The 24,943-nt window shown below is 51.6% G+C and overlaps 2 protein-coding genes and 2 non-coding genes across 4 annotated transcripts; 1 reads left to right on the plus strand and 3 right to left on the minus strand.

Moving 5' to 3' along the window:
* Positions 1–73: 73 nt before the first annotated feature.
* LOC133352918 (UDP-glucose 4-epimerase-like) lies at positions 74–11,808 on the minus strand. Its single transcript, XM_061568923.1, has 6 exons — positions 11,364–11,808; positions 6,805–6,972; positions 3,753–3,868; positions 3,392–3,505; positions 867–1,080; positions 74–144 (listed from the first exon to the last, which is right to left on the minus strand). The coding sequence occupies exons 2-6, from the start codon at positions 6,950–6,952 to the stop codon at positions 74–76; spliced, it is 663 nt and encodes a 220-aa protein (XP_061424907.1). The 5' UTR covers positions 6,953–6,972; positions 11,364–11,808.
* A 3,803-nt stretch (positions 11,809–15,611) lies between these two features.
* Positions 15,612–20,533, minus strand: LOC133352909 (transmembrane protein 256 homolog). Its single transcript, XM_061568917.1, has 4 exons — positions 20,218–20,533; positions 19,537–19,574; positions 17,997–18,077; positions 15,612–16,199 (listed from the first exon to the last, which is right to left on the minus strand). Exons 1-4 carry the CDS (start codon positions 20,297–20,299, stop codon positions 16,053–16,055), a joined length of 348 nt encoding a protein of 115 aa, XP_061424901.1. The 5' UTR covers positions 20,300–20,533; the 3' UTR covers positions 15,612–16,052.
* TRNAR-CCU (transfer RNA arginine (anticodon CCU)) lies at positions 19,720–19,793 on the minus strand. Its single transcript has one exon. It is a non-coding gene; the product is annotated as a tRNA-Arg (tRNA).
* Positions 20,534–21,416: 883 nt separating the features above from the next.
* TRNAR-CCU (transfer RNA arginine (anticodon CCU)) lies at positions 21,417–21,489 on the plus strand. The gene has a single exon. It is a non-coding gene; the product is annotated as a tRNA-Arg (tRNA).
* The last annotated feature ends 3,454 nt before the right edge of the window (positions 21,490–24,943 follow it).

Consider the following 24,943-nt stretch of genomic DNA (forward strand, 5'->3'; position numbering starts at 1 on the left):
AGGGCGTCCGTGCGGCAACGTACTCCCCCGGTGAGCGGGGCACATTCGTGCCTCGCTTCAGAAGCTCAACGCGTCACACGTGCGGCTCTGGACGTTTCTGTACGTTCGCAGCAAACCCGGTAACCAGGGTGTGTTTATCGTTTTCTTTCATTCGGTTTACGCTTAATGGGGGAAAGAAATTACGGCTTCAACAGCAACGCAACTCGCAGGCCTCCCCCAGCCTCACCGCCCTCACCGCCCTCACCACCCTCACCTCCCTCACCTCCCTCACCACCCTCACCACCCTCACCACCCTCACCGCCCTCACCGCCTTCACCGCCCTCACCGCCCTCACCACCCTCACCGCCCTCGCGCCCTTCACCCATCCTCATCGCCCTTGCCGCCCTGACTGCCCTGACCGCCCTCCCCTGCCCTCCACACCCTCACCACCCTCACCGCCCTCACCTCCCTCACCGCCCTCACAGCCCTGACCACCCTCACCTCCCTCACCGCCCTCACCGCCCGCCCTCACCGCCCTCGCCACCCTCACCTCCCTCACCTCCCTCACCTCCCTCACCACCCTCACCACCCTCACCTCCCTCACCACCCTCACCACCCTCACCACCCTCACTGCCCTCGCGCCCCTCACCCATCCTCGCCGCCCTGACTACCCTTACCGCCCTCCCCGCCCTCACCAACCCTCACCGCCCTCACCGCCTTCACCGCCCTCACCGCCCTCACCACCCTCACCGCCCTCGCGCCCTTCACCCATCCTCATCGCCCTTGCCGCCCTGACTGCCCTGACCGCCCTCCCCTGCCCTCCACACCCTCACCACCCTCACCGCCCTCACCGCCCTCACCGCCCTCACAGCCCTGACCACCCTCACCTCCCTCACCGCCCTCGCCACCCCCGCCGCCCCTCACCGGCTGAGCGCAGCACAGGTCGCGCAGGATCTCCTCGATGAAGAACTTGCTCTTGCCGTAGGGGTTGGTGCAGCCGCCCGTCGGGTGCGTCTCGCCCAGCGGCAGCTTCTCGGGGACGCCGTACACGGTGGCCGAGCTGCTGAACACCACGTCACGCACGCCGTGCGCCTTCGCCACCTGCCGGGGGGGGGGGGGTAGAGGGGGGGGCATGGTGGAGGGGGGCGGGGAGGCGTGGTGGAGGGGGGCGGGGGGGCGGGCCACCACGATCATCGTCATCGTCATTAACATCGCATTGACAAACATTACCACCACTGGCACAACTTAACATACAAACCTTAATACAGGTTTTTTTGGGTTAGATCGCGTAAATATGGAAATGTGTCGTTCAAGTCGCCACCACGCGGGTGGTGGCGGGTTTACGTCACCACCAGTCGCGGGTTGAACGACACATTTTTAAAAATATATTTTCGTGATCTAACCCAAAAAACCTGTATTAAGGATATTGGTCGCGAAATGCCTACATGTTAAACTATCATATAAACGACCATCATCATCTCCACAATCAACATCGTCATTACCCACGACCAACGCCATCGTCACCTTCTACCGACATCACAATCACAACTCGGAATGACCACACCCCTACACGGTGTCGCTTGTCCACCGCTAAACCATTTACAATAACCCGCCACGTTTGTATATATCACGCAGCAGATCGGCGTAACTTAATTGTGCATCTGTTTCACAATCGTAACAATTGGTTCGGGAACGCGATTCTGACAGCTGTTGTTATCATAGCGCTACGACTTATATTATTTTCCTGCGTAATCATCAACCATTTTTTTTAATGTGGAAAATAAAACTCAGAAATACCGGCACGTGGTAAATAAAACTCCGTCCGAATCCTCGGCAGGCTTTCTGCTCTTCTCTAACGATCGATCCTCGTGCGTTGCGTGCGTACGTGCATGCGCATCTCGAACATACGGAGTCGGTTTACGAATCAATGACCAGGCGGCCCAAGACGATGGCGTGGTGCCGTCCGGAGCCTGGCGCGGAGCGGAGGAGCCGTGCGGCACAGAGGTCGCAACCGGGTACCCGATACCCGTACCCTACCCGCTACCCGGCTACCCATACCCGGCCGGGTACGGGTACCCGTTTGCGACCCTGGTGCGGCCGGGTATGGGTAGACCGTGAGTCACTGGTGAGTAACCGTTTGTCACTCATTTCCCAACGTCTTGTCTCTTCTCACAATTCAAGTTCCTAGAATCAACCCACCCGCGCCTGCAACATGGCTTCATCCCAGAGGTCGCAATCGGGTACCCGATACCTGTACCCTACCTGTACCCGGCCGGGTACGGGTACGGGTACCCGTTTGCGACCCTGGTGCGGCCGGGTACGGGTAAGGAATCAAAACCCGTTTGCGACCTCTGGTGCGGCGGCAAGAAAGGACGGAGCGGCGAGACAGTTTGGAAACGTTCGAGACGCGGATGCGGAGGAGGAGGAGGGTGCATGGGGAGCGAAGCCGATGAAGAGCTCTTGAATGACATCGACGATAGAAAGGAACGGTAAGGGAAGGACAACACCTGAAGGAGAGAAAAGAACGGGACTGGACGCGTTGACGGGCGAGGACCGTTGCAGATGGAATTGCGGTGGGGCATGAGAACGAGCGGGTCGCTGGCGGTGCTGAAGGAAACGGGGGGGGGGGGTAACGCAGAGGAGGGAGCAGAGCAGAGAGCAGAGACGGATGGGGAAGATGGCAGCCGAGGACCGGGTGTTTGTTAAGGCAGAGCGCCGGAGAGGAAGAGGAGTCACACAACAATAACAACCGCCATTCGCCACTAAGTGGCGGTGACGTCACCACGGCGCTTGTGCCATGCTAGGTGCACGTTGAGGCCACGTGAATTGTCGAACGCCCGCGGGCAGGAGGTCACGGGGCAGACCCAGCAGGTGCCACGGGTCGACTGACCGAGATGACCGAGATGACTGGTTGATGCACCACCTGTGCCCCCCTACTGTGCCAATTTGCTGTGCTTTAGCCACCCGACGCTCCGTTCATTTTTGTGAGCGTCACACACACAAACGAGCAGACACGGGTTGCATACGCACGCTCGCACGCGCGAGTGTCTGTGTGTGCCAGCGGTGTCAAGATCGGCCTCAGTGGAGGAGGCTCGTGAAGGACGCTACTTGGCAGTTGGAGGCAGTCGCCCTCCAACAACAACGGAGGGCGGAGGAGCGACGCTCGCAACAACGAGCGGAGCGCCGGGTGGCTAAAGCACAGCAAGTTGGCACAGTAGGGGGCACAGGTGGTGCATCATCCAGTCATCTCGGTCATCTCAGTCAGTCCCGTGACCTCCTGCCAGCGGGCGTTCGACACTTCACGTGGCGTCAAGGTGCACATGGCCTGGCACAAGCGTCGTGGTGACGTCACCGCCACTTAGTGGCGAATGGCGGTTGTTGTTGTGCGGCGCCCGCTCCAGGCTCGGTGTACCTGCAGCAGGTTGAGTGCCCCCGCCACGTTGACCTGGTAGTAGCGCAGCGGCTGCTCCACAGACTCGCCCACCGCCTTGAGGCCGGCGAAGTGGATGATGGCGCTGAAGGAGTACTGCGTGTGCCGACAACCACAACAACAACAACAACATCGTGAATCACCGCAGTGAGGGAATGCCGAGTGGACCAGCACATCGACAATAAACAACATCAGACAACGGTGAATGCTATCGGTGAGTGCGAGTGTGAGGTGAGTGTGAGGTGAGTGTGAGGTGAGTGTGAGGTGAGTGTGAGGTGAGTGTGAGGTGAGGAGTGCGAAGTGAGGAGTGGGTGGTGAGGAGGAGTGAGAGGCGAGCGCTTGCCTGGCTGAAGAGCTTCTGCAGTGCCGGCTCGTCCATCATGTCGACCTCGTGGAAGGCAATGTCGGCCCCCGTGAGCTCCCTCACGCGACGCAAGCTCTCGGGCTCCCCACCGGGACCTGACGCACGACAACACGCAAAGCACACACAACGCACACGCGTGACGAGCTGGCGAGGCTCCATTGAGCACAGCGGCTCGGTGACACGGATGGCCACAGCCCCAAACTGGCGGCAGTGTTTGCCTCTGTGGCTAGGAGATGTTAACTACCTCGCCCGGTGTGCAGGAGGTCGTGGGTTCCATCCCGACCCTGACGCCTGCTGCTGTATATTTGGAGTTTGCGTCTCATCATCATCATCATCATCACAGTGGCTAGGAGATGTTAACTACTTCGCCCGGTGTGCAGGAGGTCGTGGGTTCCATCCCGACCCTGACGCCTGCTGCTGTATATTTGGAGTTTGCGTCTCATCATCACAGTGGCTAGGAGATGTTAACTACCTCGCCCGGTGTGCAGGAGGTCGTGGGTTCCATCCCGACCCTGACGCCTGCTGCTGTATATTTGGAGTTTGCGTCTCATCATCATCATCATCATCACAGTGGCTAGGAGATGTTAACTACTTCGCCCGGTGTGCAGGAGGTCGTGGGTTCCATCCCGACCCTGACGCCTGCTGCTGTATATTTGGAGTTTGCGTCTCATCATCATCATCATCACAGTGGCAAGGAGATGTTAACTACCTCGCCCGGTGTGCAGGAGGTCGTGGGTTCCATCCCGACCCTGACGCCTGCTGCTGTATATTTGGAGTTTGCGTCTCATCATCATCATCATCATCACAGTGGCTAGGAGATGTTAACTACTTCGCCCGGTGTGCAGGAGGTCGTGGGTTCCATCCCGACCCTGACACCTACTGTCTACTGTAATATTTGGAGTTTGCGTGTGTCTCTCTCTCTCTCGCCCCGGGGTCACGTGGATTTTTCCCCGGGTTCCTCCGGTTTTCCCGTCCACATTTAGCATCAACGTGCGTTTAGAGTGTTTGGCTGCTATACATTTCCACGTGATAAGCCACTTCGTTGAGCTATCAATTGTGGCCAGGTTGCTTCTCACGGGGAGGTAGGGGGTTGTTTTTGCCGTGTATATACAAAGACAAAGTTCCCCCATGTAGCCTTAACAGACTGTTGGGGCAAGTGCTGCTAGCGAGCACCTATGAAGGCTGACACGCCACACGATGGGGTGGGTGGCCAGCACCATGCAGCACTTGCCCCAACAGTCTGTTAAGGCTACACGGGGGAACTTTGTCTTTGTATATACACGCACACACATACACCAACATACAAACAAGGTGCACACCACACTTAATCATTTAGCAGACTGATCCTCTCCTACCTAGATACCTTCGTTGGTGACACTGCTGCTATGGTGTCAAGGAAATCCTGGAATGATCCGTGTGCTAAGCTACAGCGAGACTTTGACTTTAATCCCAAAGCACCCCATTGATCTCAGCCTCATTCTGCCCTCCCCCGACCCTCCTCCCAGAATGGTGGCATTCAGACGATTAACAAATCGAACTTGTGGATAAAGTTTAAATATCTCAGTCATCCCCGACCACAAGCTGCGCAAAAAAAATCACACTCGCAGAGATTTTAAAAAAATTGGCTTCCTGTACAGAATTAAACTTCTGCATTCCATCGCGACTACGAGTGGCTATCTGTAGCGTCACTGTACTCTCCCACCTTAGAGGCCATTGTGGTGTTATTTATTTATATACTTGGTGTAGGCTCGGCACTAAACAAACTGGTTCCATTGACCCACTCCCGATTTACCCTGATAACCCCTACCCAGAACCCATCAGTCTGCACTTTGAACTCTCGTGTGTGAATGTTGAACTTCTTTCACACCGTGCGAATCGGAGGTGCGGAGGAATAATAAACTAAACATAAAAATCAGCGATAAAGAAATACAGAAATTCGTCTTTAATCTTGCTTTAAAAGTGGAAGAGCGTTCAATGAAGAGGCTCAAGACGATGGCGCGGAGCGGAGCCTTAACGGACTGTTGTTAGCGAGCACCTATGAAGGCCGGCACGGTACACGAGGTGGTAACGGACTGTTGTTAGCGAGCACCTATGAAGGCCGGCACGGTACACGAGGTGGTAACGGACTGTTGTTAGTGAGCACCTATGAAGGCCGGCACGGTACACGAGGTGGTAACGGACTGTTGTTAGCGAGCACCTATGAAGGCCGGCACGGTATACGAGGTGGTAACGGACTGTTGTTAGTGAGCACCTATGAAGGCCGGCACAGTACACGAGGTGGTGGGTAGCCAGCACGATGCCCGACCGCCTTTGATGTTTTTACACACCGCAACAAGTACTCATTCCGTCACAGTTCCTATGATCACCGTTTCATTGCTTTATTTTGGTGATTTCGAAAAGTTTACTGGTTTGGCCACGTTTGTTTGTTGTAATATGGAGTAAGACTGATGGCCTTAATCTAAGTTGTCTTGTGGTTGTTGTTATTGTTTGACTTGCATCCCACTGGGATTTTTGCACACAGCATTGGTGTACGGTGTCTTTTCTGCAATATTTTGCAGTTTTTTCTTGGATTTTCTGTTTGCACTTAGTCACATATTCACTTTAAGATGTTTTCTTGTTCTTGTTCATGTTTTTGTTTTTTATTTGTTGCGGTTGCACCCGATTCAAGAGCCGAATGGCTCACAGGGCTTGTACCTAATAAATGAACTTGAACTTGATTTGAGGCTGAGTCGACCTAGGGAAGACCCAGGGCCGGTTCAGATAATCGTCACTGGTGTTGGCCGTGAGCGGGAATCGAACTCGGGTCGCCGGGTTCGTAGGGCACTGCACTAACCGCTACACCACCGCTCCCCACATATAAAATGCGTTTCGAGTATTTCGCTGCTATACATGTCCACGCGACAAGCCACTTCGTTGAGCTATCATTTGTGATAGCCAGGTCGCTTCTGAAAAAGTGCTGTGTATCTCAGTGGGCCTTCCGTTTAGTTTATAGCACACACTTCCTGCAACACGCACGCACGCATGCACACACCGGCTTGCGCACCACGGATGGCGTTGTGGAAGTTGTCGATGACCACGGCGGAGTAGCCGGCCTGCACGAGCTCCACCAGCGTGTGGCTCCCGATGTAGCCGGCTCCACCCGTCACCAGGATCGTCCTCTTGCTCCCTGCCGCCGCCATCGCCGCCGCCGCCGCTGCTGCTGCTAGCCGGCACAGAGCAGCACGCCGCAAAGACACGCGCGCACCCAACTCCGATTAGCACGGCTGGCTCCGTACGGTGCGAAAGAAATTCAACATACGCACGGACACACACGCATGCGTGGACACACGCCAGAGGTCGCAACCGGGTACCCGATACCCGTACCCTACCCGATACCCGGCTACCCGTACCCGGCCGAGTACGGGTACCCGTTTGCAACCCTGGTACGGCCGGGTACGGGTACGGATAAGGAATCAAAATCCGTTTGCGACCTCTGACACACGCGCGCACACACATGCGCCACGCAGTTAGATTTTTTTCCTTTCATCACATCTGCGATGTATGGTACATCCCGACAATGACCTCGTTGTATGACGTTACAGCTCTTGCGCAGCTTTATTTACAGAGCTGTGTTGGCGCGGTTCGTATTTTCCAAAAAAATCTAATTACGTGTCTTCCCTCCCCACCACCGCCCCAAGTGTGATATCGGCGTCACGGTCACGAGAAGTACGAATCCCGTCTGTAATTGTCAGGGTGAAGAGCGCCCAGCTTCCTGCCTCCTTGTGCTCGACAGCATTAACCGTAAAGCAGTCAGAATGACCGATGACCCAGCACCCACCGATTCACTCCAGCCGCTCGCTCACCTACGGCTTTTCTATCGCGACCGCCACGGTTGCAGTACCGGTGGACTTTCACTCGTTGATTCCTCGAGCCATGTTGAGGACTCGGTCTGCCAGACTGACCGTTTCGTCTCAACCGCACTGTGTTCAACCAGCACCGCGCAGAGCAGGTCACAACTCGTTCACTCATCCACTTATTCACCCGCCCACTCACTCGCTCACCCACTCAACGCACAACCGGTCACACGTCACAACACTTCTCTTTATGCCTCATTCCCCCCATTGCTCAACTTTCCAAATCCCTCCCACCGTCTCTTTCCCCAGAATTTTTACAAACCTTTTCCCAATTTAAGAAACGTATTGAAAGCTCGTATCGATCACACCTTCAATTGTGCTGCTTGGCTTTTTGTTGCAACCCATCATCACCATCTCGCTAGGGATGATAACAAATAAAATGGTACCAATTTGTGCAATTTAATATGTAGACTTTCACGACCAATATTATGATTCATACTCTTTGGTTCTTTCGGTAAAGTATATAAATATACCCACGTGACTTTACCGAAAGAACCAAAGAGTATGGATTCCTGCAGTCACGAAAGCTTCAAATCAAGATTATGATTCAGAATTGATATTTGGGAAATATCGCGTAAAAAGAATGTCGCTAAGCCTCCTCCACCCGACACGGCCAATTCGTAGAGTTGTCATGTGCTCAACATGCCACTTTATTGCGGAGAGCCATCTCACGGCATTTAACAATTGGGTTGGGGACATTTCACCGCCCTTCGTGACAAGCATCATCAGCCAGTTGGCAGAATTAGTGGAAGTCAAGAGCACGCAGGTCCCAAGCCGCTGACCGACGGAATCGACCCAAATGCAAACACTCTGGCGTTGGCTGTCAGCAGAGATGATAGTTGTACATACATCTGTGTGTGTGTGGGTGATGACCAAAGCACCTTCATAGGTGCTCGCTAACAGCACTTGCCCCAAACAGTCTGTTAAGGCTATACGGGGTGATCTTTGTCTTTTGTCTTTGCGGGTGATGACCTAGGCCCTGCCTTGAACAAAAGACGTTATAGATCAGATGACATCACGATAATAATCCGTGTAAGTACCCCCTCTACGTGGCACTGGTGCTCATATTTGCTTTTTTTTTGTTTAAATGCCAACTGCCCATTCGAATACAAAGAGAGGTTTGTAACGTGCGTTGGGGCAGCCCCTGACGACACGTGCCACCTTCTCAAGGCCACGTCACGTGGTCGCCTCTCAAGGCCACGTCACGTGGTCACCTCTCAAGGCCACGTCACGTGTCACCTCTTAAGGTCTAGGTCACGTGTCACCTCTCAAGGTCTAGGTCACGTGTCACCTCTCAAGGTCTAGATCACGTGTCACCTCTCAAGGCCTAGGTCACGTGTCACCTCTCAAGGCCTAGGTCACGTGTCACCTCTCAAGGTCTAGGTCACGTGTCACCTCTCAAGGCCACGTCACATGTCACCTTTCAAGGTCTAGGTCACGTGTCACCTCTCAAGGCCACGTCACGTGTCACCTCTCAAGGTCTAGGTCACGTGTCACATCTCAAGGCCTAGGTCACGTGTCACCTCTCAAGGCCTAGGTCACGTGTCACCTCTCAAGGCCACGTCACGTGTCGCCTCTCAAGGCCACGACACGTGGTCACCTCTCAAGGTCACGTCACGTGTCACCTCTCAAGGCCACGTCACGTGGTCACCTCTCAAGGCCACGACACGTGGTCACCTCTCAAGGTCACGTCACGTGTCACCTCTCAAGGCCACGTCACGTGGTCACCTTAAGGCCGCATCACGTGTCACTAACCCCATGGCCGTGCGGGGTTGTGGGGGGCTCTATTTGACCATACTTCACCACGCCGGTCAATGCTGTTTGCTGAAGGCAGTGATCACTGACATCCGTATCACAGTGCAACGGCCGACGTACGCATCGTTAAACGATTCCGGGTGTGCACTCATGTACATGTTTCAATAGTTTGGCATCAATTGCGGTCAATTGCTCGTCACGTGTCCAAAAAGTGACGTGATCCCCCCCAGAACCCGTGACTTTTTGTTTCATAGCCGCACTCACGTGTGGCGAGTTTAAATATCGTGGTGAACATTTCATCCGGCGACATCGCCGAATCCATCACCGCGCGGTTAAATTAACCCACGTGCCAAACGTGGATAATGTGTAACTCGATTACAACCCAGCGTTAAACATTCGAGAATCGGCAAAAACATCAATAAATGGGCATTGTTTGTTGACGGCTACAACACTGGCTGAGTCGTGTGCGGGGGAGACGCACAGAGACTCTTTAAGAGTGGGCAATATCAAATGTGCTTACCTTTTAGGGGTTAGATCGCGTCAATATATGAATGTGTCGTAAAACCCTCCACCACCCGACACGGCCAACTAGTAAGGGTTGTCACGTGAACAGAACGTGGCCAATTCGTAACTGGAACAGCACTAACCGGTGTGTTGGAGAGCAAAGCCACAACATTTACAATCCGAAGTACGACGTTACGCCAGCGATTACAACCGGCTCCATCATGCGGACATCCACATTTATTCTTTCCTACTTAACCACAGAAATACATTATATGGATTCATAAAGTTTGTTTGCAAAAAAGCCGACGTAGTGTTTGTAAGAGGGCCACCCCACCCCGCTTAAAGCGTTGTTCAGTCTCGGCAAAAACCAAAATGACAAATGACTCGATGTCACCCGAGGATCAATGCAAATCGCATCGATGTGTCATCGATGTGTCATCGTAAAATAACGACCCCATCCGAGACGGATCGTGAGCCGGGTTCTGTGCCCTGCCACCCGGCAAGAGGCGACGTTTTCGATGCAATTGTCACCACCCCACGTGCGAATTGACCCGCAACAACTGAAAATGTTTTTTTTATTGTAAATTAAATTTGGCGTCCAAGAGTTTTGGCCTCTCTGTTGAGACGTTAAAACACCAAACGGAAACCTTTTGCAAGGATTCCCGTCTGCATTAACCACACACACAGTACTTGGGGTGAACGTGCAAACACAAAAACACATGCTCTGGTAGTAAATGCATTGTCTTTGAAACTGGTTGCTCTACACCAGAGACATTCTATTTCGATGCTGACAAGAAAAGGTCCCATGTTATAAAACCTTCTGCCGGATATTAAAAAAAACCCACTGCGTTCACTCTTCACAGGGCACAGGGGGGCAAATCCCTTACAAGCCCCCCCACAATCGCTCTAACATTATATATACATTACATTATATATATTACATTATATACATTACATTATATATATTACATTTTATATATATATATATATTACATTATATATCACACACACACACATCTCCGTGAAACGAAACAAGTGAACCGAAAAATTCGCTTTCCCCCTTACGGGAGGGCATCGACCCCGGCAGGCAGTCACCACCAACAAAGACAAAGGTCCCCCGTGTAGCCTCTAACAGACTGCCGGGGCAAGTGCTGTTTGGCGAGAAGCGTCACGCCCGGCCGCCTTTGTCTCCTCCGAGCGGCGATGGGGTTTGAGGCCGAGTGGACCTAGGGGAGGTGGCCCCAGGACCGGTTCAGATCATCGTCCACTGATGTTCTAACAGCAGACCCGCATCTGTGTGATGACACTAATTTGGCGACGTTGTCACTGCGGCTTTGAAAGAACACGGATAGAACAGGCGACGTTTCGGGAAATGGCCCTTCTTCAGAGCATGTGATGATGACGACGGGCCGTATGTCGGGTGCGTACGTACACGTACCTGCGAGACGTGCAAGATGAATTCAATGTCAATACAGCAGCGCACTTAGTGACCCCGAAAACAAAAAAACAGTCGGTGGTAGGTGGTGAACAGTCGGTGGTAGGTGGTGAACAGTGGGGTTGGTAGGTGGTGAACAGTAGGGTTGGTAGGTGAAGTTGGTGGTAGGTGGTGAACAGTAGGGTTGGTAGGTGAAGTCGGTGGTAGGTGGTGAACAGCGAGGTTGATAGGTGATGAACAGTCGGTGGTAGGTGAACGATCGGGTTGGAAGTTGACCAGTCGTGTGGTAAGTGAACAGTGGTGTGGAAGGTGGTGACCAGTGGTGTGGCAGGTGACCAGTCGGGTTGGAATGTGAGTAGCGATGTGCTGGGAACGCCGGGGCAATGAGTCCTGTAGCCACGTGTCCCTCCCCCCCTCCCCCCCACGTCTACAGCAGCCGCGGCGCTTCCGGGGTCCGGCCTCGGTGACGTCGCCGGACGCCGCAATCGCCGTTTTAGCAATCGTCAGCGTCTCTTCGTCACCACGTGGTGTGTGTGTGTGTGGGGTGTGTGTGTGTGTGGGGTGTGTGTGCGGTGTGTGTGTGGGGTGTGTGGGGTGTGTGTGGGTGTGTGTGGGGTGTGTGTGGGGTGTGTGTGTGTGGGGTGTGTGTGTGTGGGGTGTGTGTGTGTGGGGTGTGTGTGTGTGGGGTCTGTGTGTGTGGGGTGTGTGTGTGTGGGGTGTGTGTGTGTGGGGTCTGTGTGGGTGTGTGTGGGGTGTGTGTGGGGTGTGTGTGGGGTGTGTGTGGGGTGTGTGTGTGTGGGGTGTGTGTGTGGGGGGTGTGTGTGTAGTGTGTGTAGGGGGTGTGTGTGGGGTGTGGGGTGTGTGCGGTGTGTGGTGTGTGTTGGGTGTGCGTGTGAGTGGTGTGTGTGGTGTGTGTGGGTGGTATGTGTGGTGTGTGTAGGGGGTGTGTGTGGGGTGTGTGTGGGGTGTGTAGTGTGGTGTATGTGTAGGGAGTGTAGTGTGTGTAGGGTGTGTGTGTGTGGGGTGTGTAGTGTGTGTGTGGTGTGTGTGCGGTGTGTGGGGTGTGTGTGTGGGGTGTGTGTGTGTGGGGTGTGTGTGTGTGGGGTGTGTGTGGTGTGTGTGTGTGGGGTGTGTGTGTGGTGTGTGTGTGTGTGGGGTGTGTGTGTGGGGTGTGTGTGTGTGGGGTGTGTGTGTGTGTGGGGTGTGTGTGTGTGGGGTGTGTGTGTGGGGTGTGTGTGCGGTGTGTGTGTGTGTGTGGGGTTTGTGTGGTGTGTGTGTGTGGGGTGTGTGTGGGGTGTGTGTGTGGGGGGGGTGTGTGTGTGGGGTGTGTGTGTGTGTGGGGTGTGTGTGTAGTGTGTGTAGGGGGTGTGTGTGGGGTGTGTGCGGTGTGTGTTGGGTGTGCGTGTGAGTGGTGTGTGTGGTGTGTGTGGGTGGTGTGTGTGGTGTGTGTAGGGGGTGTGTGTGGGGTGTGTGTGGGGTGTGTAGTGTGGTGTATGTGTAGGGAGTGTAGTGTGTGTAGGGTGTATGTGTGTGGGGTGTGTAGTGTGTGTGTGGTGTGTGTGGGGTGTGTGTGGTGTGTGTGTGGTGTGTGTGCGGTGTGTGGGGTGTGTGTGTGGGGTGTGTGTGGGGTGTGTGTGGGGTGTGTGTGGTGTGTGTGTGTGTGGGGTGTGTGTGCGGTGTGTGTGTGTGGGGTGTGTGTGTGGTGTGTGTGTGTGTGGGGTGTGTGTGTGGTGTGTGTGGGGTGTGTGTGTAGGGTGTGTGTGTGTGTGTGGGGTGTGTGTGTGGTGTGTGTGTGTGGGGTGTGTGTGTGTGGGGGGGGTGTGTGTGGGGGGGGTGTGTGTGTGGGGTGTGTGTGTAGGGTGTGTAGTGTGTGTGTGTGGGGTGTGTGTGTGGTGTGTGTGTGTGGGGGGTGTGTGTGTGCTGTGTGTGTGTGGTGTGTGTGGTGTGTAGGGTGTGTGGGGAGTGTATGGGGTGTGTGTGTGGGGTGTGTGTGTGCTGTGTGTGTGGTGTGTGTGGTGTGTTTGTGTAGTGTGTGTAGGGGGTGTGTGTGGGGTGTGTGTGGGGTGTGTGTGGGGTGTGTAGTGTGGTGTATGTGTAGGGAGTGTAGTGTGTGTAGGGTGTGTGTGTATGGGGGGTGTGTGTGGGGTGTGTAGTGTGTGTGTGGGGAGTAGTGTGGGGTGTGTGTGGGGTGTGTAGGGTGTGTGTGCGTGTGTGGTGTGTGTGTGGTGTGTAGGTATGGTGTGTGGTGTGCGTGGTGTGTGTGTGGTGTGTGTGTGGTGTGTGTGGGGTGTGTGTGGTGTATGTGTAGTGTGTGTGTGGTGTGTGTGGGGTGTGTGTGGTGTATGTGTAGTGTGTGTGTAGTGTGTGTGGAGTGTTTGGTGTGTATGTGTGTGTGGTGTTTGTGGGTAGTATGTGGGTGTGTGTGGTGTTTAGGTGTGGTGTGTGGGTGTGTGTGGTGTGTTTGGAGTGTGTGTGGTGTATGTGTAGTGTGTGTGTAGTGTGTGTGGTGTGTTTGGTGTGTGTGGTGTTTGTGGTGTGTGGATGTTTGGCCTTAAGAAAAAAAATAGGCGACGTTTCAGGCAATGGTCCTTCTTCACAGCACGAATGGCTGCATCGCACCGTTTTTCCTCACTTGAGAAATATAAGCTCAGGGTTTTTTTTATTTGGAATCAAAATTTTAAAAAATCAGAATATGTATTGATACTGATGGAATCCGATGAGCTACAAACTATAAACATTCTGATTCTGACAGTATATATTTGGTGCGATATAATTTTATCGATCAATTGATGCATGCTCGTTACACCCCTTAATGTTTAAACACAAATACAACGCACGTCGAGTCATTATAATCGTTTTGTAAGTATTTATTGGGTGAATGGGAATGTACAATTCCTTCAAGGTCATGCGAGTGTAGTGCAAGGACTGTCGTTGACCAGCCGATTCCAATCAAGAACCGATTCTCTACCCCACCGTATTGCCATTGTGGGCACAGCAGCGCCTCTAGTACCTGCAGAGACCCACGAGAACCGATCTCGCACGACAGATACGAATCGCGAGTAATCGATTCTTGCGTACGCTGGGTCATTACATCATCATCAGTCAAGATTTGTCAGACTGTTCGGTCCTGTTAGCGAGCACCTATTAAGGCCGGCACTGTGCACAACGGGAAGCATTTTGTCTCCACAGTGCTGGAAGTTTATACGCAGCGCCAGGTACTCATTTAAGGCTGAGTCGACCTAGGGGAGGCCCACGACCAGTTCGGACAATCGTCGCCGGCCGTGAGCGGGAGTCGGAGCTCGGTTCGCCAGGTTCATAGCGCAGCGCGCTAACCACTGCACGAACGCTCCCACACATACACACAAATGTCACACATTAAACAGTCGGTACCTTGGAGAACAGGTTGTAGCAATGAGCAAACATTTCCAACACGTTTAGCCCAATAGGATTTCATTCACCAACAAAAAAAAATCCATCAAATTCCACGCATTCTAAAAGCTAGCACCTATCTATTTACCCGCGGCACACGCCGTGGGAAGAGAAAAGAGAAGGAATGGGAATTTAGACGAAAATTATGGGAAACAGAATGGAGAAACGGGTGCCTAGGGGGTCAGGAGAGATGGGGGGACAGAGAGAGAGAGAGGTGGAAGAGTCTGCATCAGGGCCTCGATGCTGCTGCTGCTTCTGCTGCACGGAGGAGAGAGTGTTTTCAAAGTTGGGCGGGGAGAGAGGGAAGCGATTCAGAGTGGGAGGGAGTTGAACAGAAGTTACGTTAGACGTTATAGATGGGGGGAGCGGTGGTGCAGTGGTTAGTGCATCGAGCCATTTAGAAATCAAGGCCTGGCTTTCTTGAAACAATGGCAAAAGTTTATTCAATCTTAACCCCCTCTGTCCCCGCAGCAGTATGAATGTGTAGATGTGTGTGTAACGATGATGATGATGGGAGATACAGTGGCGAGATGTTAATTTCCTCGGCTGGTATACAGGAGGTTGTGGGTTCGATCCCGAACCTGACGCCTGTTAATTTGGAGTTTGAATGTTCTCCCCGTGGTCCAATGGATTTGTCTCCGGGTCCTCTGGTTTCTAGCTCCACATTTAGCAACGTGCCTTTAGAGTATTTGGCTGCGATACATTTTTCACGTGATAAGCCACTTCGTTGAACTATCATTTTTGGCCAAGTCGCTCATGAAAAAGATCTTTATAGCTCAGTGGGCCTCACCAGGTAAAATACAAAGTTTAGTTTAGTTTATGTTAAAAAATTGTTTGCTTTAAATGTGGGTACACCTACTTCTTCGAAGATGTCTGGCTGGCGTGGAAAAGTAGGCCAAATACCTTCCAGAGGGGCTCTCTAGAGCTCCCTCTCGGAGTCCCTTCCGCCAGCATTGACGTGAGCAAGTAATTGCAGGGCTGCACCTCTACACTTTACAATCTATGCATATTTTGAAGCACTTGGGGTAAGTGTCATTGTTTGGTCGGTGCGTGTGTGAGTGCGTGCCAGATTCGTACAGCCGAGTCGACAGCGGGCACAAGTTTGGGGCGCGTCGTCCTCTCTCCGAAGCGTCTCACAATCCAGTGAATGCGTCACGTCGAACCGCGACCTACAAGCCGTATCTCCTACACCGGCAAGCCCCCCCCCCCCCCCCACCGATCACCACCCCCACAGCAGCGGGGATGGTGTTGGGGGGGGGAGTCTCAGAGAACCAAAGCGAGCCAGCCGGCGATGAGGCACATGCCGCCGAACGGCGTGATGGAGCGCACGCGCCCGTCGGCCAGCCCCAGCGCGTGCACGTAGCAGCTGCCGCAGAAGAGCACCGTGCCGGCCGTGAGCAGTGAGCCGGCCTGCGGACAAAGGCCACCAATTGAGAACCGGCAACCAGTCTCGCGTCATGCACCACACCGCAGCCGACGTCAATGTCACACTTTGATCATTCGTTTCGGTGGCGTTTCAAATATCCACCGTGCGGCTACTGCTCCTGGAGCGGTGTCTTTGCAAACGTGCACCGTGGCCAGAGGTCGCAAACGGGTTTTGATTCCTTACCCGTACCCGTACCCGGCCGCACCAGGGTCGCAAACGGGTACCCGTACCTGGCCGGGTACCGGTAGCCGGGTATCGGGTACCCGGTTATGACCTCTGACCGTGGCTCTCTAGTGGGGCGCCATGGTGGTGAGATGTTAAACACCTCGCCTGGTATACAAGGGGTCGTGGGTTTGATCCAGACCCTGACGGCAACTGCTGTATGCTTGCATGTCTCTCACTTTTAGCCCCGCCCCCCCCTCCCAATACATTCCATTCATTGGCTACCACATTCTGATAAGCTCCCCCCTCTCTTCCCCCTTAACTTGTATTTAAGAACTTGCATCTTGGAATCCCTGCCTCACTTGATACAGCAAATCTGGCTGTGACGGTCCCACCTGATGACGGAGACTTGTGTTGCCTCCGAAACGTCGTGATTTTTATTATTTTATTTTTATTAATTTTAATTTCATTTTTTTACCTACGTGACTTTACCGAAAAAACTAAGAGTATGTCTGTCACTCACCTTGGTGGCGTGGATTTTTCTCCAGGTTCCTCGGGTTTTTCCCACCACGTTTAGAAACGTGTGCTTATAGTATTTGGCTGCTATACATTTCCACGTGATGAGTCACTTTGTTGAGCTATCATTTGTGTGGCCAGGTCACTTCTGGAAAAGAGCAATATAGCTCAGCAGGCCTTACCTGGTAATGTTAAAATAGTTTTAGTTTGTTTTAGTTCATACAGATTGCTGGGTCAAGTGCTCTGTGCAGGCATCTGCAAAGGCCGGCACAGCACAGGAAGAGCGAGGGCGGCCAGCAGTACGCCCCACTGCCTTTGTCTCCCAACTGGTGATGTTTACGCACCGTACCAAAAACTTATTGACGGTTGGGTCGACCTAGGGCAGGCAGGAAATGTTGTGAAGCTCCCGTCCCGCGGGCGTGGAGGAGGTCCCATACCCCTGGCTCGCCAGGAGAAGGCGGTACAGCAAGCGGACTGATCGCCATCACTTTCCGTTTGTACGGTAAGCGGACTGATCGCCATCACTGTCCGTACGGGGGATCGAGCGTTGCCCCGTCGCGTAAGGCGTGGGCTTTTCTCCGGGCCCTCCCGTTTCCTCCCCACGTTGTATGATAAACGCAACTCGTCGCCATTAATCAGCTGAAAACATTACGAATATAATGAGGCAATAATGTCAGTGTGTAACGCGCGTGACGTCACTCCACGTCGACCAGCCCCCCTCATTAATAATCATGAACAGGTGGGGTCCTCCCCCGTCATTAATAATCATGAGCGGGTGACGTCACTCCACATGAGGCCCCCCCCTCCCTCATTAATAATCATTAGCGGGTGACGTCACTCCACATGCCACACCCCTCCCCAATAACCATTAGCAGGTGATGTCACTCTACATGGGGCAACCCCCCCCCCCCTCATTAATAATCATGAGCTGAATAATTTTTCTATTGAAAATTTAAGATTTACTGCAATATACACCCGTCATTGGACGCGCAAACAAGCTAGTCTGAAAATAAAAACCCAATGCAGTAGCAGGAACCCTCCTGAATAAGAGGGCGATCGGGCGGGGCGGAGCGGGGGGGGGGGGCAGCGGGGGGCACCCTCACCAGGATGGGCCGCCGACAGTGTGGGACCCCCAGCAGAGCCAGCGTGTGGATGAAGTGGTAGCGATTCGCGGTGTCGTACGTCTGCGGAGCACGACAACAACAAAAACACATTATAAAATATATCTGAGCATTTGCATTGATAATAATACAGTAATATAACAATACTATTAGAACAATAACACTCTGGAAGCCAGACTGATTGAGAGAGAAGGAGTCTTTTCAGCTATAAGGCATATTTGGTCAATTGCAATTAAATATAATAAGGTTCAGTTTAATTTGGTGACGCGGGTAAGTAACATGCAGTCGTAGGCTGCTGTGCAAGACAGATCAGTGGAGTACGTTGTAAGATAAAAAAAATGTGGGTCTTTCGGTAAAGTCACGTAGATAGGTTCAAAGAAAATAACAAAAAAATTACAAAAAACGACGACGTTTCGATCACAACACAAGCGATCATCATCAGGAGGCCTTTTGTTATTTTTTTGTTATTTTCTTTGAACCTATCTAGCATTCACGATAAAAAAAACAATCAAACAAAGCACATTTAATCGCATCTCAAACATTCCAAAAGGCCCCCCTCCCAGTGGAAACTGTCCCTGTGCTTTACAAGGTAATCCAGCACCTGGCCTGCAAGGCGACATTAGTTTGGCAGTAGGGGGCGATGATTGCTACGTGTAAATTCAATTGAGTGATTTTGCGCCGTAATATTTCTAACTTGGTCAACGACGTCGGCAGGCGATGACCTACTCTTGCGGACGACGCCACTGGAATCTTTGACGTCCACTGTGGAACAGACGCTGCATGTCTACGGCTGACACACCCTGCAGTGTTAACCAGGACCACCTACCGGATTCGAACCGCGAACCTCTGCAACAAGCGATACCAGAGGTGTGGACTCGAGTCATGTGACTTGGACTCGAGTCAGACTCGAGTCATGAATTTGATGACTTGAGACTCGACTTGGACTTGCATAACAATGACTTTGTCCCACCTCTGAGCGATACTCTGTGAGGTGAGCATGCTAAGACTGGGCCATGTAACCGCCTCAACCACCACGGAGGTACAAAGTACACTGATCAGTGATAACCCTATATTATAGTGGTAGGAACCTCCTGGTTACACCAGCCCACAGGGGATTATTGTGTCCGTCGTGCAGGGAGGGGCTGGGTGGGAGGGAGGGGTTGGGTGGGGAGGGGAGGGTGGGGAGGGGCTAGGTGGGGAGAGGAGGGTGGGGAGGGGCTGGGTGGGGAGGGTGGGGCTGGGTGGGAGGGGTGGGGAGGGGGTTGGTCACCCCGTGGTGCCCTTATAAAACTCAACGTTTAACCTACTCACGCCGGATTGTGCCCGCCCTCACAGTCGGGCATATTTTCGGAATACACCACGCCGCCGTTGACCCTGGCCATTGACCGAGCAACCCAACGTTCCTACCAGCTCCCACCGCAGGGATGTGTTTGTACCCTGTACTGTATTCAAATAATCCCTTATCGTCAAGACTGTTCATGGCTATAATGCAAACATTGGTGGTGGGCGCTGTAGCACAAACCTGTTGCTGATTTTCGTCGGCTTGACCCATCTTGAACGCTGCGTTTGGAGACAAAGGAGACAGCAGAAACACATCACTCCCCAGTTGGCATCCGAGCCGTGGTTAAGGGGCCTTCGATTCGTGGACGAGACACTTTTTGTGCGAATTGGGTAAACAAAAAAAATAGATAACATCCACGTGGTTTACCCCAGGTGGGTACTCGAACCCACAATCCCTGGCTTAGGAGGCCAGTGCCGTATCCATTAGGCCACTGGGGCTACGCGCAGACAGACACACACACACCTTTACTGCATTCATACACAGAGACAAAGATCCCCTCCGCGGAGTCTTAACAGACTGTTGACATTTTTCGATTTAAAGCTTTCGAGACTGCAGGGATTAATATTCTTGGTTCTTTCGGTACAGTCCCGTAGAAGGGAAATAATAAAATAAAAGACTGTTGACACACAAGGCCAGGTACTAATTTGAGGCTGAGTCGACCTGGGGGAGGCCCAGCACCGGTTCAGATAATCGTCACCGCGGTGCCGTGAGCGAGAATCGAACTCGTAGCGCAGAGGCGCTCCAGCAAACGCTCCAGGAGCAGTCAGCATCGAGTGGCGGTGGCAGTCACAGCCGCGCCTGTGCCAGCCTAGGTGCCGCTTTAGCCAACACGCAACAACATCAACAACAACTACTACTCACTGTGGGCATTGTAGGCGCCTGCCGAAACCGCGAGAGCTCCCGAGACCCCAGCGAGCCGCACGAAAACTCTGCCCGCGGTCATCTCAAATGCCCCTCACCCGGTGGTAATGCCCTCAAATTGAACGTTGCGATTGACCCAGATCTTGACCACCCCACCTCTCTTTTTGTGTGGCTCTTTCCTCACGGGGCCTTAGGGGTCGGCGAGAGGGGGGAGGTTGAAACGGCCTGGGCAGAGAGGGAGAAGACAAAGGCGGTCGCTCGCTCGCTCCGCTTTGCGACCTTCCCCAGCGCGGAAGGCAGGAAGCGCGTGCATGGAAGGAGGTCACGCGGAAAACCCACGTGGCCACACCACGGATTGAATCGTCACTGCGCTCATCGCTGGCTTTGGCGTGGCAGCCATCCAGCATTGGATTGGTCAAGGCTGATCACGACGATGGCGATGATGGCACGTTTTTATATTCATCACACTGGCTTGGGGTGGCCTCCATCCGGTAGTGGATTGATCAAGGTTGATCGTGATAATTATGGCACATTTTTACACTCATTACTGGCTTGGAGAGGTCTCCATCCAGCAATGAATGAATCTATGTTGATGATGATAATCGTGGCACATTACACTCATCATTGGCTTGGGGTGGCCTCCATCCAGCAATTAATTAATCAAGGTTGATGATGATAATCATGGAACATGACACTCATAACTGGCTTGGGGAGGTCTCCATCCAGCAATGATTTGATCAAGGTTGATGATGATAATCATGGAACATGACACTCATTACTGGCTTGGGAGACATCCATCCAGCAGTGGCTTGACCAAGGCTGATGACCATCATAGCATTGCAGGTGGGTGGGTGTGTGAGCAGATTTGTAGACGCGTAGCCCGAATATTTATTCTGTTAATTATCTTTCGCGTTAATTTATCATTTGGTATCATGATGCCGATTCATCAACGGTTAACAACTGGACAATATATGAACTGGTGCTGAGCCTCACGTAGGTTTACTCAGCCTTAAATGAGTATCTGGTGCGGTGTGTAGGAACAACTGGCACTGGGGAGACAAAGGCGGCCGGGCGTGGTGCTGACCACTCACTCCCTCGTGTGTCGTGCCGGCCTTCATAGGTGCCACTCGCTAACAGCTTTTGCCCCAAAAGTCTGAGGTGTCTGTCTATGGGTTCAGGAGGTCGTGTGTCTGTGCGAAGCCCCAGTGGCCTAATGGATAAGGCACTGGCCTCCTAAGCCAGGGATTGTGGGTTCGAGTCCCACCTGGGGTATTTGTGGTTTTTTTGTGAAGTTTTATATTTCGATTTAAAGCTTTCGTGACTGCAGGGATTTATCTTCTTGGTTCTTTCGGTAAAGTCACGTAGAAGGGAAATAATAAAATAATAAAAATAAAACATAATAAAAAGCTATTTAATTATTATTATTTTATTATTATTCGTCTTCTTGGTTCTTTCGGTAAAGTCACGTAGAAGGGAAATAATAAAATAATAAAATGCAATTCTCACGACGTTTCGGCCACAACGCAAGCAGCCGTCCTCAGGTGAATAACAGGGCTGTCGGAAAGACAGCGTTGTGGCCGAAACGTCGTGATAACTGTATTTTATCATTTTTATAATTTTATCATTTCCCTTCTACGTGACTTTACCGAAAAAACCAAGAAGAAGTTTCATATTCTTCATTTCACTTGCAGACATTGCCCTTGGTATGCAAACCGTGTTGTATTATTAGTTTAGGTTGTGTCCCTTCAGCAAAGTATTTTTTGTGAGCGGTGGGAAAGTGGTTAGCACACTGCCCTTCGAAAACTCGGCGACCTTAGCTCAATTACCGGACAAAGGCTAAAATGAGTGGCGAGTGATAGCAGACCCTTGGTTGACTCAGCCTTGAAATGAGTACAGTATACAAATGTACCTGTACAGGCCTTTGTAAATCTACTGCTGGATGAAGGCCAGCTCCCCACGCCGTATAGGTCATGAGCGTTGTTTGGCCAGTGCGTGTTGAAGGGATTGAATTAATATCACTCAATCTTGATTTGAAGCGTATAATGCCTCGTCCACAACAGTCTGATTCTCTCACCTGAAGACGGCCGCTTGTTGTTGCGATCGAAACGTCGTGATCTATTATTTTTAAATCCTTTATATTAAGTTCACTTGCTTGCTTGCTTGCGTGCTTGCGTGCTTGCTTGCTTACGACCGTGCAAATCTTTCGGTCGTTTTTTAACCCACTTCCCGTGATCCAATCGAGCTGACATTTTGCACACAGACTCGTTGTGCGTGACAATTAATTTTCGTGAAAATGTTTTCCCAAAATTTTACACTGTTTAGGGAATTTAAAAAAAAATATTATTTACCACTTGCTTAATGGTGGCAGACAATCATCTGACCCATAGGTGGCAGCCATCTCAAGCCAGAGGACGAGAGGACTCTAGCCGCCACGCATATAAAGGATTTATAGTGAAAAACTTTGTTTTTACGGGTTAATTTTTTTCTACCTACGTGACTTTACCGAAAGAACCAAAGAGTATTAATATCACTCGCCAAATTATTTTAGCCGTGAACGAGAATCGAACTCGGGCTGGCCGGGTTCAGAATATGTATAGATCCGATGAGCAATAAAGTTCTTTATCACATATTCCCACAGCGGAGTGCGCTAACCACTGCGCCACCACTCCCACCCCGGCTTGATGTGCAAGCCGTATTCATCGTCGGATTTTCAGGTCACCGTTATGTTGTGCCTCGCTTGTTTGCATTGTACGCGTCCCATCCGTTACATTCACCGAACGGAATAATTGGCCTGAATTTATTAGACAAACGACGAGCCTTTTGCCCGTCCAAGGATGGGTGTATTGCAGTAAATCTGAAACTTGCAAGCAAAAAGCAGACCGCTACGTGATATATTCATTGCATCAATTCGTGTGCAATTTGTAAGGGCGCGGTGACACAGACTTATTTCATTTCAAGGTTATAATCACTTGTTCATCATGACATCCTTTTTACTTCGATGTCTCAACAGCGTTACGGAGACCGCGTGACGTGAGGGTTCTGCCTTTGTAGTGAGGGTTGTAAGTTGACACGGATGAGGGGGGAGGCGCCTCGGCCCCCCATGTGGAGTGACGTCACCCGCTAATTATTATGAATAGGAGAGGGAGACGTCACCTGTTCATGATTTAATGAGGGGGGCTGGTCGACGTGGAGTGACGTCACACGCGTTACACACTGACAACCATTAACGACCTTCGGCCAGGAAGGTCACGAAAAAATTGCACACGAACGACGCATTCACGCAAGCATCCGATGCTCCTTTGTTGTTGGAACTATTATATGTTGGTATTGGCAAAGGTCCCATGATGTAGATGCTCACCCCGAGCTCTCATTACCCTGATAGTGGCATTGTCTTTGGGCTGTGTACGCCTTTTGGTGTCCTCTGGTCTCACATCGTTTGAGACGAGGCTCAAAAGAAAGCTGTCTCTGGTGTGGACCAATCAGTTTAAAGGACAATGCATATATTCTCAGTGTTTTTGTTTGAATTTGACTGCAAGTATTGTGGTTAATGCAGACATGAATCTGTGTAAAAAAAGGTTTCAGTTTTGTTGCCAGAAAAAAGTGGAAAATCCCTATTATTTTTAATCACATATATGTCAACCCCTTATCAGTACCTACTTTATTAGACCAATTCAGTTCTCATAGGTCACCCCGTGCCCTTACAAATCTCAATGTTTATCCAAGAAATCCTGTATTGAAACGGTTGTACGCCGTATGGACCTGAAACTCAATTTCCATGTACAAGAATACCGGTAAACCGTGTGGGTTGACAGGTGTCCAATCTTTTCAAGTTCATTTATCTTAACAAATTCTTACCAGCACCATCAAATGCATGCCATCCCAATAATTTTAATGCATCTATGGGAATAACCATATCCTCGACTCGTAGATGGTCCTTGCCGACATTTGCCAGTTTCCTCGCGTTCACACAAACCAGTCCCTGTCTCTGCTTAAGATACCTCAAAACCGGGTCAGTTTTGCTAACAGTATTGTTGAACTTCTTTTCCACCATATGTAGCCAACCGTGCCTAGAGGTGGGGATTCAATGCTCTCGAAATTATGCACTTCCACTCCACTGCCGGGCCTCAAGGTTGCACAAGAGATGTTGATATATATGGCGACATTGCTCATCGCGTAATTTTGTAGGCGATGCAAACCAATATTTAAAATTCCGTATGCTTGTCAAGACTGCTGTTTGACATGGTAGGTCTATAGCCCTCTACATTTTAAATACTATGGGTCTCTGGCAAAACCTGGCTGTGGATCTTTGGCAGTGGGCCCACATACTGTATTACTTTGTTCAAAGCATTGAATACACGGTCTCCATGGACTCATATTTAAGGACTTGAACACAAGCCAAAGAATGCAGTCCAATTTTGGGGTTATGCCAGTAGCCGGATGTTGGAGGTCGTCCCATCATTTTAGGCAGGGATTATGAAATGTTAAATTAAGTTTCCAACTTAACTTTTGGCTCAACTATCAACATACCAGGCAGGGCTCATAGACCCGTTGCACACGCCAGACCCACCCTTCCTTCTTACCCGAAATGCTCAGAACTTGCAGAATTCCATTTTTTTGTGCAGCGAAGTTTAACCAGGTGAGATCAAAACCAGGAGTCTGTCAGTGACATGGATATGAGTGTGAGAACGGGGGAGTCGTCACCGTGTGGTGGTTTTCACACCATTCT

The sequence above is a fragment of the Lethenteron reissneri genome, chromosome 42 (genome assembly GCF_015708825.2).
Source record: "Lethenteron reissneri isolate LAM-NWPU_2019-01 chromosome 42, ASM1570882v1, whole genome shotgun sequence".
Classification (NCBI taxonomy): domain Eukaryota; kingdom Metazoa; phylum Chordata; class Hyperoartia; order Petromyzontiformes; family Petromyzontidae; genus Lethenteron; species Lethenteron reissneri.

Bases quoted from the DNA above. Each gene is read 5' to 3' on its own strand.
- LOC133352918 (XM_061568923.1), bottom strand. From the start codon at position 6,952: ATGGCGGCGGCAGGGAGCAAGAGGACGATCCTGGTGACGGGTGGAGCC. The intron at 3,506-3,752 runs GCAAGCGCTCGC...CGGCACACGCAG, and splicing joins TGCAGAAGCTCTTCAGCCAG to TACTCCTTCAGCGCCATCAT. The intron at 1,081-3,391 runs GTACACCGAGCC...CCCCCCCGGCAG, and splicing joins GGGCACTCAACCTGCTGCAG to GTGGCGAAGGCGCACGGCGT.
- LOC133352909 (XM_061568917.1), bottom strand. From the start codon at position 20,299: ATGACCGCGGGCAGAGTTTTCGTGCGGCTCGCTGGGGTCTCGGGAGCT. The intron at 18,078-19,536 runs GTTTGTGCTACA...CGTGCTCCGCAG, and splicing joins CCGACGAAAATCAGCAACAG to ACGTACGACACCGCGAATCG. The intron at 16,200-17,996 runs GTGAGGGTGCCC...CTTTGTCCGCAG, and splicing joins ACTGTCGGCGGCCCATCCTG to GCCGGCTCACTGCTCACGGC.